The 18,499-nt window shown below is 36.0% G+C and overlaps 1 protein-coding gene across 1 annotated transcript; it reads right to left on the bottom strand.

The window, feature by feature from the left end:
* Nucleotides 1-9,330: 9,330 nt before the first annotated feature.
* Nucleotides 9,331-12,570, bottom strand: LOC132040028 (probable indole-3-pyruvate monooxygenase YUCCA5). The gene is made up of 3 exons (XM_059430630.1): nt 10,323-12,570; nt 9,858-10,229; nt 9,331-9,728 (listed from the first exon to the last, which is right to left on the bottom strand). Exons 1-3 carry the CDS (start codon nt 10,971-10,973, stop codon nt 9,498-9,500), a joined length of 1,254 nt encoding a protein of 417 aa, XP_059286613.1. The 5' UTR covers nt 10,974-12,570; the 3' UTR covers nt 9,331-9,497.
* Nucleotides 12,571-18,499: the final 5,929 nt, after the last annotated feature.

Here is an 18,499-nt window from a genome sequence, read left to right as displayed (position 1 = left end):
CTTCTTCTTCTAGAATTAAATTCTTTATTTCTTTTTTGCTTTTACAGCATGTATTGTTATCTTGACAATCTTTACAACAACTCTCTTCTTTCTTTTGCAGGTTTATTTGATGCCGGAGTAGAGATCTTCTTATGTCCGATTCTAGTTTCGCTTTATGAGCTTGTCTTGGTGTATGAGTAATATTTTTTAGAAAGATTACTCCATCTCTTGTAATCATACAACTTCCATTGTTATGTAACATAAAGTCTAACCCGATGACGAAGTCTATATTTATATTCAAGTCTCTTACCCATTTTATCCATTTTATAACTAGGTTTATAAAATTCTGAACAAGTGTTGATAAAGCTAATGTATGCGTTGTGCACATAATGTTTATATATATTATGAGTTCCATCCATTTGCATGGCTGCAACTGGTTTGTCTAGAACTTTTATTAAATTTGGTGGAACTATTCGTTTATTTATTATACATCTGTCTATCTCCCAAATTTTTATTTATTTATTTTTTTTAACAGTAAAATGAACAGTAAAAAGTGAACAGTAATATGAACAGTAGTTTTTTTTTTTTTTTTTTAACTTAATCTGGACTTCTGTCCAGTCACGAATCTTGTTATACTTTTCATCTCTTTCTCTTAACCTTTGTTCTTAATAACAGTCTTCTTTAACCACACCCTGGTAACCACGGCAGACATCGTCCTTTATTATTTGGACATTAAAACGGCCTCTTTAAAACCTGGGAATTTACAAGTTAACCCATCGAGGTTATTAAGAAGTTACGAGAATAACCATATACTAAGAATAACAAATTCATGATGATAAAGAAGTAATTACTTAAACATAATAATCACAAAATAATTTAGATAATAGGGAGATTAGTACGAAAATATAATAAATAAACTTACATGGTTTGAAGAAGGAGAGAGGTTTCCCTTTCGGGGAACCCCAAAAACTACTTCACACTAGGGGTAGTTATTAAAAACTTAATACTATTTTACAATAGGAGTTTATATTTCACAGGTTTTTGGCTGGGCAAGGGATTGGAGCATTTGATGAAAGAGCACCAACCACCTCTCTCTAGAAAACTTCCATATTCCCCTTCTCTTTCATCACATGCTCCAATCCCTTGCCCAGCTAAAAACACCGTGAAATATAAACTCCTATTGTAAAATAGTATTAAGTTTTTAATACCTACCCCCTAGTGTGAAGTAGTTTTTGGGGTTCCCGAAAGGAAAACCTCTCTCCTTCTTCAAACCATGTAAGTTTATTTACTATGTTTTCTGTACTAATCTCCCTATTATGTAAATTATTTTGTGATTATTATGTTTAAGTAATTACTTCTTTATCATTATGAATTTGTTATTCTTAGTATATGGTTATTCTCTTAACTTCTTAATAACCTCGATGGATTAACCTGTAAATTCCTAGGTTTTAAAGAGGCCGTTTTAATGTCCAAATAATAAAGGACGATGTTGGCCGTGGTTACCGGGGTGTGGTTAAAGAAGACTGTTATTAAGAACAAAGGTTAAGAGAAAGAGATGAAAAGTATAACAAGATTCGTGATCGAGAAGTCCGATTAAGTTAATATATATATATATATATATATATATATATATATATATATATATATACACACACATATATATGGTATAACTTGAATGAAAACATGGAAGCATGTAGAATTTCATGTAAATAAACATAGTAGCTCATATCTTGCATTTAAGAACCGATGGAATGCAAAGTATGAGTTTTCATGGATTACGGACAGATTCTCAATGACCGAAATGGACTATTAAGAACATAATAACGAATTAATAATACAACATATATATCATGGTACATGTATTTAGGGTTATCATGAACATGGCTGGAAACTATAGTTTTAGTGAATTTTCGTATAATCATGAAAGAGCGTGGCGTGGGGAAGAACAATGATGTTCCCACACGTAGATAGAAACCCTACATACCTGGAAACACTCCAAAACTCGTAATAGAATTCCAAAAGCTTAAACCTTGAGCCTTGAGATGGGTTTTCTTGAAAACCCCTGGTTAGGAACAATGATTTCCTTATTAGATTATGTGAATACATGTTAGAATTGAATTGGAATGATTAGAATAGATTTACCTTGATGTATCCTACTGGTGGGAAGGGAAGAACTTCGTGCTAGGGCTTAAGAATATGGAATAATAGAATAAAAGGTTGAAGTCTAGTATTTATACTTCACTTCGTCGAAAATTATACGGTCACGAAGTACGATCCGTATATATTTATACAGCCCGTAAAAAGTTGGATGTATTTCAGAAGTATGCTTCATACATATTTGTACGGTCCGTATATATGGTCCGTACTTCACTTGGCCCACAACAGAATGCTGACTTTAGACCTTACCTCAATACGGCCCAAGGTACGGCCCGTATCCAAAATTACGATCACAAGTACGGGCCGTATCCTAAAGTTCGGTCTGTATAAATGGGTGTATTTATGATACTGAACTGAACTGAAATGAATTTAATTCTATCACTTCCCGTCTGGTTTCCTAAGTTCAGAATCATGAACGTAGCTTAGTCTAAAGGTACGAGGTGTTACAATAATCAAATCCTGAGTGTATTTGTGTTGGTTTAAGAACGCACCTAAAGAATCATAATGTACTTCCAACCCCAAAAATGTATGTAAGAGTACCAAGATCTTTCATATGAAAAGATTCCTTAAGTTGCTACTGGAGACTAGTGATTAATGAAGAATTTGTTCCAGTGATAATAATATCTACATATATCAAAGGAAGAACACAGCCTGTGATGTTTTCCGAAGAAACAAAGATGAGTCATATTTGCTCTTCTCAAAAGAGAATTGAAGCAAAGTAGACGGAACTTGTCAAACCAAGCCCTGGGAGCTTGTTTTAGTCCATATAAAGACTGTTTCAACTTGCATAGATCTGATGTAGGTGATGGGAACAAACCAGGTGGAGGTTTCATATAAATATCTCTTTTGAGGTCACCATGGAGAAACGCATTATTGACATTCATTTGATGAAGAGACCAGTTTTGTGAAGCAACAATGGAAATAATAGTTCGCACTATAGTCATTTTTGCTACTACTACAAAATTCTCATCATAGTCTACACCATACTCCTGCTTGTTACCAAGGACAACTAATCGAGCTTTGTACCGATCAAGGATTCCATTAGAATGAAGTTTAATTGAATAGACCCATTTACATCCAATTGGCCTGACATTTGAAGGACATGAAACAATGTCCCATGTGTTATTTTTTTTTAAGAGCCAAAAGTTCTTGCTCCATTGCTTTCTGCGAACATTCATGCTTAAAGTTTGTGAGTAACAAGTTGGAACAGAAATGGTGGATAAAGTTGAGGAAAAACCATATCAATTAGGAGTACTTCATACTCTGGTAGATCGCCTCAAGAGGAGCAGGCCTTGAAGAAATCTCATTATTTTGGTTGGGGAGCAGTTTCAGGTGGTGAATTAGTTTTGGATTGGGGTAAAGTTGGCCGAAGTCGTTCATACACAAATCCAGGTTTGAACCGCTTAGAAGAAGAAGACAAATCCTTAAAAGTTGGAAGAAGAGAAGAAACGAGAATTACAACGATGACTCATAAATGATATTAAATTAGTTATTTAATAACATGATATTAATTAATAAACATATATTTGTAACTAATATTGTAACAAAAAAGAAATACTAATTCTCAAAGAAAACAACATTTCTAGAAACACGAAATTTATTAGAACTTGGATCATAGCAAATAAACCCTTTCTGCGAAGTACTATAACCCATAAAAGCACATTTAGTAGACAGAACAGAAAGTTTATTGCATTGACATTTTAAAAAATAAAAATAATAAGTAAAAATAAAAAAAGAAAAAAATAAAAAAATATTAAAAATCAAAAAAATGCAATACAAAAACAAACACAACCAAATGTTTGAAAATTATGATAGCTACGATTATGGTGATAAAGATGATAATATGGAGACTCAAGATTTCACACTTTAGATAGAAGTCTATTAATTAAATAGATAGCAGTAGACAAATGTTCCACCCAATATTTAGAGGAACAGAGGATTCAATCAATAAAGTACGAGTGACATCTAAAAGGTGATGATTTTTACGCTCAACAACCCCATTTTGTTGTTGCGTATATGGGAAAGAGCGTTGTGAGACGATTCCTTTCTCAAGGAAGAAATTATTGAATTCATGAGACATATTCTCCACCAGAATCAGATCTTAATATTTTGATGCAGGTTGAAAATAGATGTAAGCCAAAAATGTCTTGAATATGGAAAATACCTCAGATTTGGAACAGAGAAAATATACCCATGTAAACCGACTATAATCATCTATAAATGTCACAAAGTATTTGAAATGAGCATGAGAAGTAATTAGTGAAATGCCCCAAACATCACTACAAATAACATCAAAACATTTTGCAGCACGACTACCAAAATTAGGAAAAGAAAGAGTTTTACTTTTGCCTAATTTACAAGTAGAACAATCAAAGGAAGCAGTTGAAAATTTATTTTTATTTCCCAATAAACCAGAATTCAATAAATGAGACAACACAACAGAATTTGGATGTCCAAGACGCTTATGCTAAACCTCAGCCTTACTAGCAGTAGAAATACAAGCAAAGAATAGAACAGGAGGAATGGAAAAGTGTATAGGAAACAATCGTCCAACTTTAGGCCCCTTCACGATTATCGTCCCCGACACCTGATCCTACACAAGACAACCATTACGAGAAAAATTCATATCACAATTGTTATCTACCTATTGTCCAATTGAAAGAAGACTAGTTGAAAGTTTTGGTGAAACAAAAGCATACTTGAAAGTTGGGGTAATATCCCCAACCTTGGTAATGGGTAAATTACTACCATTGGCAACCCTGAATCTGTGATGGACCATGATACTCACGAACATTTTTTAGTATACTTGTTGAGTTTGTCATATGATTAGAAGCACTAGAATCAACAAGCCAAAAATTAGATCCAAAGATCATTACCTTGCAATCCCAAAGCCGAAAAGGCTGACACGATCATTTGTTGTACCATTTCAGGAGTAAGAACTTGTCCTACAGAAGATGAATTATCAGTAGTGGAACCATTTACCTTAGCTTAAGCATTGACCCTACGATTTTGAGTACGCGTGGGACACTCCTTGATATTGTGTCCTTGTTGTTTACAATAATTACAAAACTTCTTGCCACAATTTCTAACAATATGACCGTATTCCTTGCAACTGTAGCATTGAGTTCTAGTCATATCCCTTCCCTTTCCTTTTCCTTGAGCAGCAAATGCAACAATGACATCAGTTTCTTGCTTGAAAGCTTTTTTGTGTGACAAGACACTGCTCTTCATAAAGTAATTCCCTTAAACAAAAAAGGAGAAGGGTCACAGTTCATCAAGTTAGAGCGAACACTTTCAAACTCGGATCATAATTTCATCAAAAATTGGTCTCGTTTGCTTTACTTATAAACAACCTGAATTATAGAGAGAGATTTGGCAGGTATTTTAGCATTAACAATATCAGTAAATTCAGCCCATAAGTTTTGAAATCCCAAACAATAATCTTGAACAGAGAGACCTACTTGAGAGTAATTAGCAATTTCATGCTCTAACTCAAGGTGTCTTGCGCTATTGTCTTAGTTGTAAACCTTTTGTAAATTCTCCCACATGGCTTTCACAGTCTTGTACGGCCTAAGATTAAGAATAATAATAGGGTCAATTGACCCTAAAATCCATGTCATCACCCGAGCATCTTTGACCTTCCATTCACCTAACTTTGTAGGATCGAGCAGGATCACTTCCATCTATATGGCCCTACAATTCTTTTCCAGTGACAAATAGTTGAAACTGAAACTCCCAGGAAGAATAATTTTTTTCCAGTGAAACGAACATTGAAGGATTCAAATTGATGTGAAGTCATGCTCTTGAATAGCTAAGAAAACCAGAAACACAATGATTCAAGAAGAAACACAATGATTCAAGAATGACAAAGACCTAAAGTGTGTTTAGGAATGATTGTTGATAAACAACCAACAATACCAAAATTTTCAAAAACAATTTCTGAAAGGAAACAGATGGACTCTAAGAACAAAGCAGCCAAGAGAAGGCTCTCAGTTTTCTGCTGAATGCCTCTCAAATTGAGAATCTTGCCATTAAATAGAAAGGATACAGATTTACATTCCTAAAGATCAATTATTTTATCCCTAAAGATCAGCCATTCTATCCTTAAAGATCATCTACTCTATCTCTCCAAATCTGCTATTCTTAGTTGTTATGTTATCAGTATTTATTCTCTTTGATTACTACATCAAATCTGTAAAATTACAACACTATATAGTGCATAAATATATACAATTGTTCTCTATTAGTTCATGAGTGGTGAGTATCCATCATGCTAACAGGAAGAAGTGCACAATTCGGGTAAGATAATCACTGGATGATGACTCCCAGCAATCAAAGGGATAATTGCCCAAATGTAAACTGTAGTGACGAGCACAAAGCTTCTTTGTCGATGGATTAGTGGATTCATGAATTATAGTACCCTGCAGCAACTTTTCTTTTCAGATTCTCTTAAAATCAAGTCGCTAATCAGATCATGAACACCACATATTCTCACGTCACCATTTTGTCTCCTGTTTCTAACCATTAACAGATTCCTGCTAACAAGATCCTCCAAACAATCTCTTCCAACTAATTCTTCCAACTAATTCTTCCAATCTCAGAGACCCATAAGTTGATCGATGTCCCAATGTTAACCTCCTTATCGTCTGGAAAGACTCCCATGTAAAAGAAACACGGCTTATGGTGATAAGGTAAGTAAATGTAACTCATAGCAAGCACTCCTAAACATTTATCTGATTTATTAGAAACAACTTTACTTATACTTTTGGAAACTTCTTCCCAACTTTCTTGTTTTCTAGCAATTTTAGAGAGATGCCCTGCAAGCACTGGAAGAGCTAAAGGTAGTCCTTGGCAATTTTATGCTATTTGCTTCCCAATATCTTTTAGTTTAGGAGGACAAACTCGTTGTACCCCAAACACCTTGTCATGAAGTAACTTCCAACTTTCATCTAAACTTAAAAGTCTCATATCATGAGGAGGGCTATCGGGGTCAGCATGTATAGCCACATCTTTGAGCCTACTAGTCAAAATTATTCGACTCTCATTGTTATTATCTAGAAATATTCTTGAGTTAACACTTTTGGGCAAGGATGAGAATTTCGATTGAAAAGGGGAAAGAGTGAAGTGAATTGGGATTCTGGTGTGTGTTATTATAGGCAAAGATAAGGCCAAAGGTCATCATGACCCTCAGGATTCCGCGAAGAAGAATATGGATCGGTACCCATTCAGGAAGGACCACGTGTTCTGGGGGTGTCGGGTCACTGTAGGATGCATCTCGTCAACCTTCAGAAACGTTTCAGTCACGCTTTCTCAAAAGCCTTTTCCACTTCCCGATCACAACTGTTCGAGTTACCGGAAAGTGGATGGACTATCTGTATTGGGCTAAATTCGTAGAACACGCCTGGAAGAATATCATGATTACACGTGTCAGTAACAGTGAGCAAGATCCAAGTCAGCATTCAATGGCTCCGAAGGTAATTCAGTTGCACCGGGGGTATGATTCAATTCCTGTCCTCGGTGGTCCGTTGGAACGACGCGGTACCGGTGGAAGAGCAACAGGCAATCATTACAAAAAGGACTTTGCACCTTCCACCGAATATTAGTAAGCATTATTGCTCTCTTTATTGCTCATTATTACTATGACATTAATTTGTATTATTCATGAGGGCATAATTCAATGAATGTGTACCCCTTAGACCAAGTATAAATAGGGATTATCATTTCATTGTAAAGGACATGAAATCAAAGAGATATACGCAGCAAATATTCCACACTTTCGTTGTTTTTTTAGTTTTCTTTACTGTTCTTCGATCTAGCAAAGTCCGAATCGGTAACGTAACCGAAGCAACCAGTCCGGAGCTACGTCAAGGCTTAGGCTATTCTTAACCATTTTACTTTGTTTATATTTCGTTCATATCGATTTTAATTGCAAATTACATTACTTTTCTGGTCACTTTGGTCCATGTGTCCTTGACCACGAACACAAATTCAACTAAACCGTTTTCCGGGTAAACAGGTGCGTGATTTGATACAGATAAGAGAAGCTGAGAAAGAGAAGTTCCTGCAGGTTAAAAGAATTAATGAAGTATCAAATGTTTTAACAAGTATGTCTCAATTTCACCGCTACAACTTTCATTCAGGGTTGCTGAATGAAAGTCATCATCTAGTCTTGCACGAATGTTGTACCACTTTAATGGACGAAGGCTTGCACAGCCCACTTCTAAACTTGTACCTCGTCTGAGACACTCCAAGCTTCTAAAATTGTTGGCAATTCTTGAAGTTACATTTCAGCATTTCCAATTTGAGATAACAAAGTTAGTACATTTGTGATACCTTGAATTAAACTGTCATGATGATCTTCACAGGTCAGCGTTGGAGCTTTATAAACTGCAGACCTTGGTTTTTGGTCCTGATTATTCAATTTTACCTGCTTGGATCTGGGAGATGAAATATTTAAGGCATCTTCATGTAATAAGTAAGGCAGAGTCTAATTTCAAGCTACAAAATCTGGGGGACTTTCTGCTTTTTCCAGCTGTACTAAGGAATTGTTTTCTGGTATTCCTAATCTAAAGAAGCTTAGGATTTATGGAGCTTTGGAAGAATGCAAAAGAAAGATGATTCTCGGAGCCTAAATAGTCTTTCTGGCTTAAATAAACTAGAAAAATGAAGTTTGCCTGCGCCACAAAAGCATTCCCTCTCCCAGTCCCAAGCATGTTTTGCCTGTATCTCTAAGGAGATTGACATTAAGGAAGACATGGAGAAGTTTGTGATTCTGGCAAACATCGACGTGCTTGAAATTGAAGACAGAGGATTTAAAAGGATGCTTGCAGTCAATAGAGCTGCATAAATGCAGCAGTTCTGCTGCAAAATCCGTGCAAGAAATTCAAGAATAGCGAGAGCATGGGAAATGATTGCCTCACTGTCCATATATATGATAATCCTCCCTAGCATTATCAACCATTCATAGTCTTTTCTTTAATCCTTAACAGGAACTAAATCTTCCTCATTCAGTAGCCTACTTCTCTGGATTGCTACCGCCCCTGAATTTCACAGTTCTTACAAAAGCCGGGGACACCTTCATGCTCTATCTTTCAAACAAAACCTTTCAAGCGGAGTATTTGTTGTCAACATGGTCAGTGGTTAATCTATCGCCACAGATAAACATGAAAGTCAGAATAATTGGACAAAGAGTACTGATAACAATACGCAAATATCTTTGTCATTTTGATAAATCATCAGTAGAAATGTACAAATCAGTATGAGAAGTCAATACATAAAAATACAAAGGGAATAAAGAAGTAAAGCGCCTCGTCATCCCCAGAGGTTTGTGGGTTTCTTGTCATTTATATGCTTTAGTTGAATCAAAATTGTGAGATGCATCGTCTGTGAGTTGCAGCTGTCTTTGTCTTCATCTTTTTCGTCTCTTCTTTGAAGACTTTTCCAATATCTTGTGCAATTCTAATAGCATCAGCAGAAGCACCGGGTAGTCCTCCCCTTGTAAACCCAACTGCATACAGCCCAGATTTTCCTAATTTCCAGCTGTCTGGAAATTCTGCCTTAGGGAAGCCATTCTTGGAGAAGAACTCACTTTCCTGTGAATCATAACAACATTTGGCTACTGTTCAATTATGTTGTTTGAAATAGTTTGTTTCTTTTTTGAAGTGTTCCAAAAGTATCAATTTAATTCAAATAGTTCAAGGAGGTATGAAACATTTTCTCACCTGTAGCCAGTAAGGAACATTGCTGCGGTAACCGGTAGCCAGAACAATGGAATCGATTTCGAGTTTTTCACCAGTGACAAGTTCAGCCATGCCAGATGAGAACTTCTTGATTCCAGGGATAACCTTAACTTTTCCTGTTCTAATTTTTTCAATGGCACCAGTGTCGAGAACTGGGAGTTTTCCTTGTGTTTTCTGCAGTTGCAAAGGCCCAACTAATGGCCTCTCCAAACCATATTTCTCTATGTTTCCAAGAATATACCATGTGAAAAAGAGTAAAATTCTGTCAACTAGCCAAAGTGGCAACCATTTCATCATAAATATGGCCAGCTCAGATGTTGACATCCCAAAAATATCTCTTGGCAAAACATGAACCTGAAGAAAACAAAAAGCAGTCCAAAGTAAACTCCACCACAAACTTCTTGATTTCTTTCATTCACCACATTGAAGACTGCTTTGATTACTTACCGAGCTACGGCAGACTATTGATGGTTGAGCGTCATATTTGCAAAGATCAAGAGAGACTTCCATGCCTGAATTCCCACATCCCACAACAAGGACTTTCTTTCCATGGAACTTCTCACCGGACTTGTAATCACAGGTATGGAGCACTTCACCTCCAAAATCTCGCAATCCTTCAATATATGGCACGACACGCTCTGCATTCTTCCCTGTAGCCACCACCAGCCATCGGCATATGTATTGAACTTTAGAGCCATTGAGAGTAACAACAATGACCCTCCACAACCCAGAAACTTCATCATATTTAGCTGACTGCACGCACTCATTGAACTGTGGGTTGATATCAAAGTGCCTGGCGTAGGATTCAAGATACTCAGTGAACTGTCTCTTGGTTGGGTATTTAGGGTAGTGTTCTGGGAGTGGATGTCTAGGAAGCTGACAGAACTTCTTAGGGGAATGAAGCTTTAGGCTATCGTAAGTGAGTTTATGCCACAAAGATGCAATACAATCATCTTTTTCAAGAATGATGAAAGGAACTCCTTGCTCTTTCAAGCAAGCACCCACAGCTAGCCCTGATGGACCGGCCCCTACAATCACAGGACCGTTTACCCAAATGGATCTACTACGAATGAAATTAAGATCTGATAAGTCAATCATGGTTGCTTTCTTGTATATGTGAAATACTTGAAACTAAGAAGACAAAGTTGGTTCAAATTTGTTTCTCTAGTGAAGAACAGAATGGGAACTTGGATTTTGGCATTTATGAGGTTTAATAAACATTATAAATACAAAGTAGATGGCTTTGGATTGAGTGGTGTCATTTAACCAAACCTGAAATTAAAAGACAAAAAAGATTAAATAAAAATATGGCTGGTAGTACAATCTCATAACATTTTATAAGATTGTAGTACCATATGATTATGCAGTTTTGCATTTATACGGCACAGAATCTTGATAAAGGAAAAAATGACAGTGATGGCACACCCTTTTCTTAGCGAAAATTTCGTATTTTGAAAGATCAAAATGTTTTCAATAATGAAAGTGACAAAAATATTGTTTCAGAGAAGGGATTTATCAAAATAAAGAAGCAGTCACTTGGCAATGATTTCTAGTGTGACAAGTCACCCTTTAAAACACATATCTCTTTTCGAAATGAGTTTGACTCCAAAATAACTTATTTGTGACAGAGATTCCAATTAAGGTATTAGGCATCTCTTGAGTCCGTGGTTCTAGCAAAGTCACTTTGTTGATTCATATTGGCTTAACTAGAAACTCAATTGGATAAACTCGCAAACACAACACAAAAGTGTCAAAATATGTGCTCCAACCAAAAGTGTGAAAGTACTTCACTAAAAACCTATAATATCCAATACTACCCTAAGCAATGCTTCACCCGACATCTCGGGGTCTTGCTGACGAACGGGCTCCAGTTTTACATTAGTACTTCGGGGCATTTCTCCGGGAAATAGGTACATCTATTGAAAAACGAGTAAAGCATGCAAGCAACAAAAAGAGACCTAAAATTGTCTACCAACCCCAAATGTAATCCTAGAATTTGCCTATTATCATTCATGAGCTTGGCAGGCTCGGGTCATTTGCACTTTTACCCTTATTTTGTGTTGGTCTTTAATTTTTGTCCCTTGAGGCAAACAACATTTTTTGCGAGGCATAAGTTTATATTTGCGCATCAGAATAGCCCACAAGTTATGCCCCCCGCCCTTAAAGAACTTATGCACCGCTAGCCATAAGTTAGATTTTTAAGAGAAAAAATTAATGACCAGCCCATTTGAAGGGCAAACAGTGCAATTATTTCAGCAGGCTCCTCACAGAGCGCAAATAATGAGTATAAAAGTAACATGAATCAATTCAAGCCTTAAAGCTCATCGAATTTCATCAAGCCCAAATCCAATTATTTAATGGACAACACCCCACGACCAAATTGCCGAATGTCCCACATCCTTAATACTCCCTCCGGTCCATTATACTTGTCGCACTTTTGTTTTACACGTCCCTTAAGAAACTGTGTTTTGACTATTATATCCTTATTTAGTATCTTTAATCATTCAAAATGTTAATCTCACTTTAATAAATATTCTCTCTATTTATGTGCCTTATCCATCAATAACACATTTATAAATAAATTCACTTTGACATGAAAGTTATCTAAACAGTCACATATTGTATAAAATTAAATGAACGGATTGGAAAACTAAATCAACATTAATACACGTAAACCCTACAAAGTGAATGATAGATCTGGAAATTTTTAGTCAATGTTTATTACTTGAATAATTATTAATTTAATTACTTTTTCAAAATACATGTCCACAACTCTATCATAGATATTTTGATATTGTTATTAAATACTATTTTCTCAAATTAATATAGGGCAAATCAAAAATAAACACTAATAAAATAGATTCGGTATCGAGCTTAAAAGACAAATTGATCAACCAATTAATTTCTAAACTCATCAAAAAAAAAAAAAAATATTTAAGCAAGGATAGAAATGGACCTCCTCAACTCTTACAATTGAAAAACAGAGGACTCAACTTGTTGTTGCTAAGACTGAAAATGGTTCATCCATGTGTGTGCCATTTTTGTATGAAAAATGTCCCTCATTTTTGAATGTGGAATGTGCAATATGGTTCTTTTCCAGCTGTAATTGTCAGCCTCACGGTCATTCGGTAGAGTGTATAAGAATACTGAATTAAAAGCATGAATAGCTTTAGAAATGTTAATTTAATTTTTTACAACTCTATCATAGATAATATTGTTATTTACTATTTTCTCAAATTGATATACATAAACACTAATAAAATATAAAAAAGGCAAATATGACGTTGGATCTCTAATTTATTTATGTCGTTACATGTTTGACATTTATCTCTAAATGGTTTATCAAATGCCATTTTTTATGAATGTCGATTTTATAATACCAGATATGACACTTAGCCTCTAATTAGAGGTCCACGTCATTTAATTAAACCAGCATAAATTTATGGGTCGGGTTTTAGTTTAATTTAGGATTAATTTGTGCCGGTTTAATTAAACACGTGGATCTCTAATGGAGGTCACATGTCATATCTAGTATTGTAAAATCGGCTTTAGTGAAATATGGCATGGATGAGCTATTTTGGTAATGGTGGTGACATAAATGAGCCAAACTATTGACGAGTGGCATAAATGAGTCATTCTGAATAGTTCGATTGCATATTTGAACCTTTTCCGTCTATATTTCCTTTCACAATATAATCTGCAATATTTTTGGTAAAAAAAAATTCCAAAGCCGTTATTTTTAAAATAAAAAAAAAAAAAATTCAAACCCTCAATCCCCTTCCAAAGAGGGGATTAAAAAAAAAATTATAAAATATAATCGAAATAGAATTCTAAGGTCGTATTCCTTAGGAATTTGGTCCCTAAACAAACTAAAGATTGTTTGCTAATTTTCTACTTGGGTTAGAAAAACCCTAAACCTCCTGCACACTTATTTTAAAAGCACTCCGCACTAAGGAGAAAAGAAACCTCCATAAAATTGCCTCAATTTTACTCATCAGGTTCGATTCCTGCTTTCCTGGATTTAAATTAAGTTTCTTTTATTGATGTTTGACTTTTCTAAATTTGCATTTTTTCTTGTTCGGGTATGTCCTACACATTGAATATTCTTTTGAAGTTCAAGTGATTTGATTTTAGCACAGGTGATTTCGTGAGAAAGATATTATAATCTTTGGTATGGGTCCTCAGATGACCTCTTGTGTGTCTAACTGTCTATGATGCCAGTGATAATAATTTTGATAATTGTCGTATCTTGCACATTTAATATTCATTCTATCCACTATTTCTTTACATTATAAAGTTTTTACTAATAATAAAAAAAAAAAAAAAAAAAAATTATCTATCTGCATGATATATCATATTCGTGGAGTCTAATTCATAACCATAAGTGGAAGTATGAGCTTTAAGTTACTTTTTAAGTTGAGCAAGTTTGTTTACATTAATTTCTTAAATTGTTATTATGTATGATAATCATGACATTAGGGCATATAATAATTTACAGAAAAAGATATAATCATTGAATTGCTATAGTCATGACTAATATCTATATTTACCACTAAAAGACGCCAAATATACCAATAATGTCTTCGACAATGTCATTCAATATTAGGAGTACTATTTTTCTGAATTCAAACTCTTATGTTTCTCAAAGTAGACAAGTTCTCTACTAATATGAGGTCCTTTTTTCTTTATGACGGAAGTTAAAGAGCTCTCTCTAATGCTTTTCAAAGTAGACAGTTTAATTACTGTCACACGCCGACGAGGAGTATGACGGGCTCCGCCCCGTGGGCCGGAGACCACCTAACTTAACGGTTACTTTGAACATCATATACCGTAATTCAAAGAATACCTGCACGCAGAAAAGGCCCAACATAGAAATATCCAATAATCCAACATCTCTATACATAAGCGAGCCGACAAGGTCGCTACAACATCATGAGTATCATAAAGCCAGCAAGGCTAACAGGATAGTATCACAGACCAAAACAATGTCAACATGGCCATATACAATACTTACATACCCCACTGTGTCCATGAGCCTCTAAGAGTGTACATATAAACATCTATTACACTAGCAGATAAGTACCAAAAGATAGCAAGTCCGGAGTAGTGGCACTTGCTGACACCGCTGAAGCTAGAAAATTCTACTGCGACCGCTCCTCAATAACTCTATCAGAGCCTGCAACACGAAATGCAGCGTCTCATGCAATGGGACATCAGTACGGATAAAAGTACTGAGTATGTAAGGCTGGAAGCAATAACATAAGTTGGACGGAAATATAAATAGAGTAGAGGTAACCTGTCATCTGAGAACTTACAATATGCAATGCATGAATCTTAACGCCATAGGTAAGTAAGCATATGTATATATGTATGTATATCATATAAGTGTTCGTCTTTGCGAACGTTCGGCCCCCGATCCATATATACGTTAGTGCGACCGATCCATATATATCACATATTAGTGCCGAGGAACGTACGACCCGATCCATAAATATAATATGTTAGTGCCGAGGAACATACGACCCGATCCATAAATATAATATGTTAGATATACATAATGTAAATAGCGTGCATGAAAGCTCATATGAAAGCTACAACTTTATCGGAGTGACGTAAGGTCGATAGTCCCCGATTTATATTATGGAATTCGTGTCGAATCCAAAGAAATAACTTAACGATGACAAACATGATAACATTCCAAGAATCAGTCAAATAACTAAGACGTTAAGAGTTGAGCTACATGTCATAGGAATGGAGTGAATTTTATTATGGAACGTTCATATTCATGCTCTAGTTGGATTCGTGCCAAGGAAAGAGAGAAACGAACACCTTAATACCTTATTCGTCAAGCCACCACTTAAAGTATCCTTTACTCCGATGCTCGCACTTCATCCGAACCTATGTAGCGAGGAACATATCTTTAATCATACTTCTATCATACTCCTATCTCAACTTAGATGTACTAGTTATTGAAGACTAACTTTGGGTTACGAAAATTTGGGCAGCATTTCCTCTATATTATCTACTTCCTCCAAATACCAAAACAATTCCCAAACAATACCAACAACATCGACAACAATATCATCAAGATTCTACATGATAAATACGCACAATTTGATCCAAAACTTTCTTCAAACCTCAATCCATACGGCAACAATACCCACGCAATAATTATAACTCTTATGCTTGTAAATATTCCTAAATCAACATTAATAAAAAGAGATTCATACCTTACTTTTGCTAGAATATCAAAATCTTCAATGTTTACTTGAATCCAAGTCAACTCCAGCACAAAACAAAACTATAATTGCGACTATACGTTACTCGGACCTCGATTAATACTACATCACTTGAAAATTATGTAAAATCCTCACTTTGTGGTGTATATAAGCTCTCCTATGTTGGCTGAGCTTTTTAGAATATTTGGGAAATTTTTTATGGAGAAAAAGAGGGGTTTTAGCCCTTATATAGTGGATTAGAGTCGGTTGGCACTGTAGCACTGTAGCAGCGCGCCCTGCTTTGCCCGCCTAACTTGTAACCTCCATAATTCTCTACTCTGACGTCGTATCGATGAGCGGTTTGTTGCGTTGGAAACTAGACTTCATGAACTTCAATTTAAGCTTTTATTTCACTTCAAAACTCCTCGTATACCATAAGATATTCCTTCCTCAAGTAGGGCCAAAATTACCCCTCCTATTTCATTCAAAATCCAACAAACTTAATTTCCTTGATTCACTTGCCTTCCAATCCTTCCGCAGCTTATTATATAAACTTAAACCCTCATAAACATAAGATAAGCACATCTAATCTCATATACCTCTTGAGGGTAACTCGAATCTCAACATACGAAATTACAGGGTGTAACATCCCCCCCTCCCCCTCTTTTAAAAACATTCGTCCTCGAATGTTGGAATACTTAAGGGATAATCATACATTTCAAATTTTACGGAACTTTAATAAACTATCTTTTACAATTGGGGCACTGCTAATTTCATGCTTATCACAACTTCCCATTTATATGTCTACCGCACTTAACGACACATAAATATGCAGTAATTAGAATGATATTTCCCATGATTCTCAAGGGACTACATATGACTTTTACCTTGTAAGTGATTTGCGGATAAAGCAGCATCTTGTAAGGATTCCTCCGAAATAGTATCATCTGTGGCAGGGAATAAATGGGGATACTTGGACTTCATTTCCACTTCAGCTTCCCACGTCATCTTTTTTTCCTATCTTTAACTCGGATCCATAAAACCTTTTCGGAAGCCTCGCCTCTCTATTTCCGAGTCACGAACTTGTCGATCGAAAATAACAATTGGATTCTTCCTCGTATGTCGATTTTCTCGTAACTTGTATATCATCAACGAGTACCTCGGATTCTCTCGAGGGATCTCCAATACATTTCCTCGGCATGGACACATGAAAAAGCTGGATGAACCGCTTGATTCACGATGGTAACTCCAACTCATATTGCCATGCCGGCTCAATCATCGGCCTACCTTTCGGACAATCTTATAAGGTCCGATATATCGACATGTACGAGCTTCCCTTTCTTACCAAATCGCATCACGCCCTTCATAGGTGATATTTTCAGAAACACCCAATCGCCTACCTGAAATTCCAATTCTCGTCGTCGTACACCAACATAAGATTTCTGACGACTCTGAGCTATGCGTAACCGTTCCTGAATAAGCTTTACCTTTTCAATAGCCTGATGGACAAGGTCTGGCCAGAATAAGCTTGCTTCTCTTACTTCAAACCATCCGGCAGGATACCTGCACTTCCTGCAATATAAAGCCTCATACGGAGCCATTTTGATGCGGTGATAGATGTTGTTATAAGCAAACAATATCGCAGGCAAATAATCATCCCAACTCCCTTGGAAATCCGGTTACACGGTCTCGTAAGATATCTTCCAAAGTTGGCGAATAGTCCGCTCGTATCTAAACCGTCGGCGCGGATGGAAAGCCGTAATAAGATTTACTCGAGTCCCAAGGCTTTCCTGAAAAGATCTCCAGAACTTTGCCGTAAACTGAGCGCCTCTGTCCGAAATAATTGACACCTAATGTCATGAAGACGCCTTAAATCTCCTTAAGATACAACTTATAACATAATCTTCAACGACATAGGTAGTTCTTACTGGCAAGAAATGGGCTGATTTAGTTAACCTATCAACGATCACCCAAATAGAATCGAATTTGCTACGAGAACGGGGCAATCCCGTGATAAAATCCATATTAATCACTTCCCACTTCCATGCTAGGATCTCCATTTCTTGCAGTAAGCCACTGGGTTTCTGATATTCGATCTTTACCTATTGGCAAGTGGGGCATTGAGCTACGAAGTTAGCAATATCTTTCTTCATACCAATCCTTTAGACCCAAAAGCCCTTGAGATCATAAAATTCATGATACGTCTTGGTCGATTCGAGATGGATTGAATACTTCACGAAAGCAATGAAATTCTAACATGATCTTGTCTCTCGCGATAGCCACATTTGGAACGCATAACCGGCCTCGATATTTGAGAACTCCATTTGAATCCAATTCAAAGGCTGAGATCCAATTTTGTTGCACTCCATCCTTAATGCTAGCTAAAACTGGATCCTCACTCTACTG

This window comes from Lycium ferocissimum, chromosome 12 (assembly GCF_029784015.1).
Source record: "Lycium ferocissimum isolate CSIRO_LF1 chromosome 12, AGI_CSIRO_Lferr_CH_V1, whole genome shotgun sequence".
NCBI lineage: Eukaryota > Viridiplantae > Streptophyta > Magnoliopsida > Solanales > Solanaceae > Lycium > Lycium ferocissimum.
Note: the sequence above shows the minus strand (reverse complement) of the source record. Positions and strands in the feature narration are given on the sequence as shown.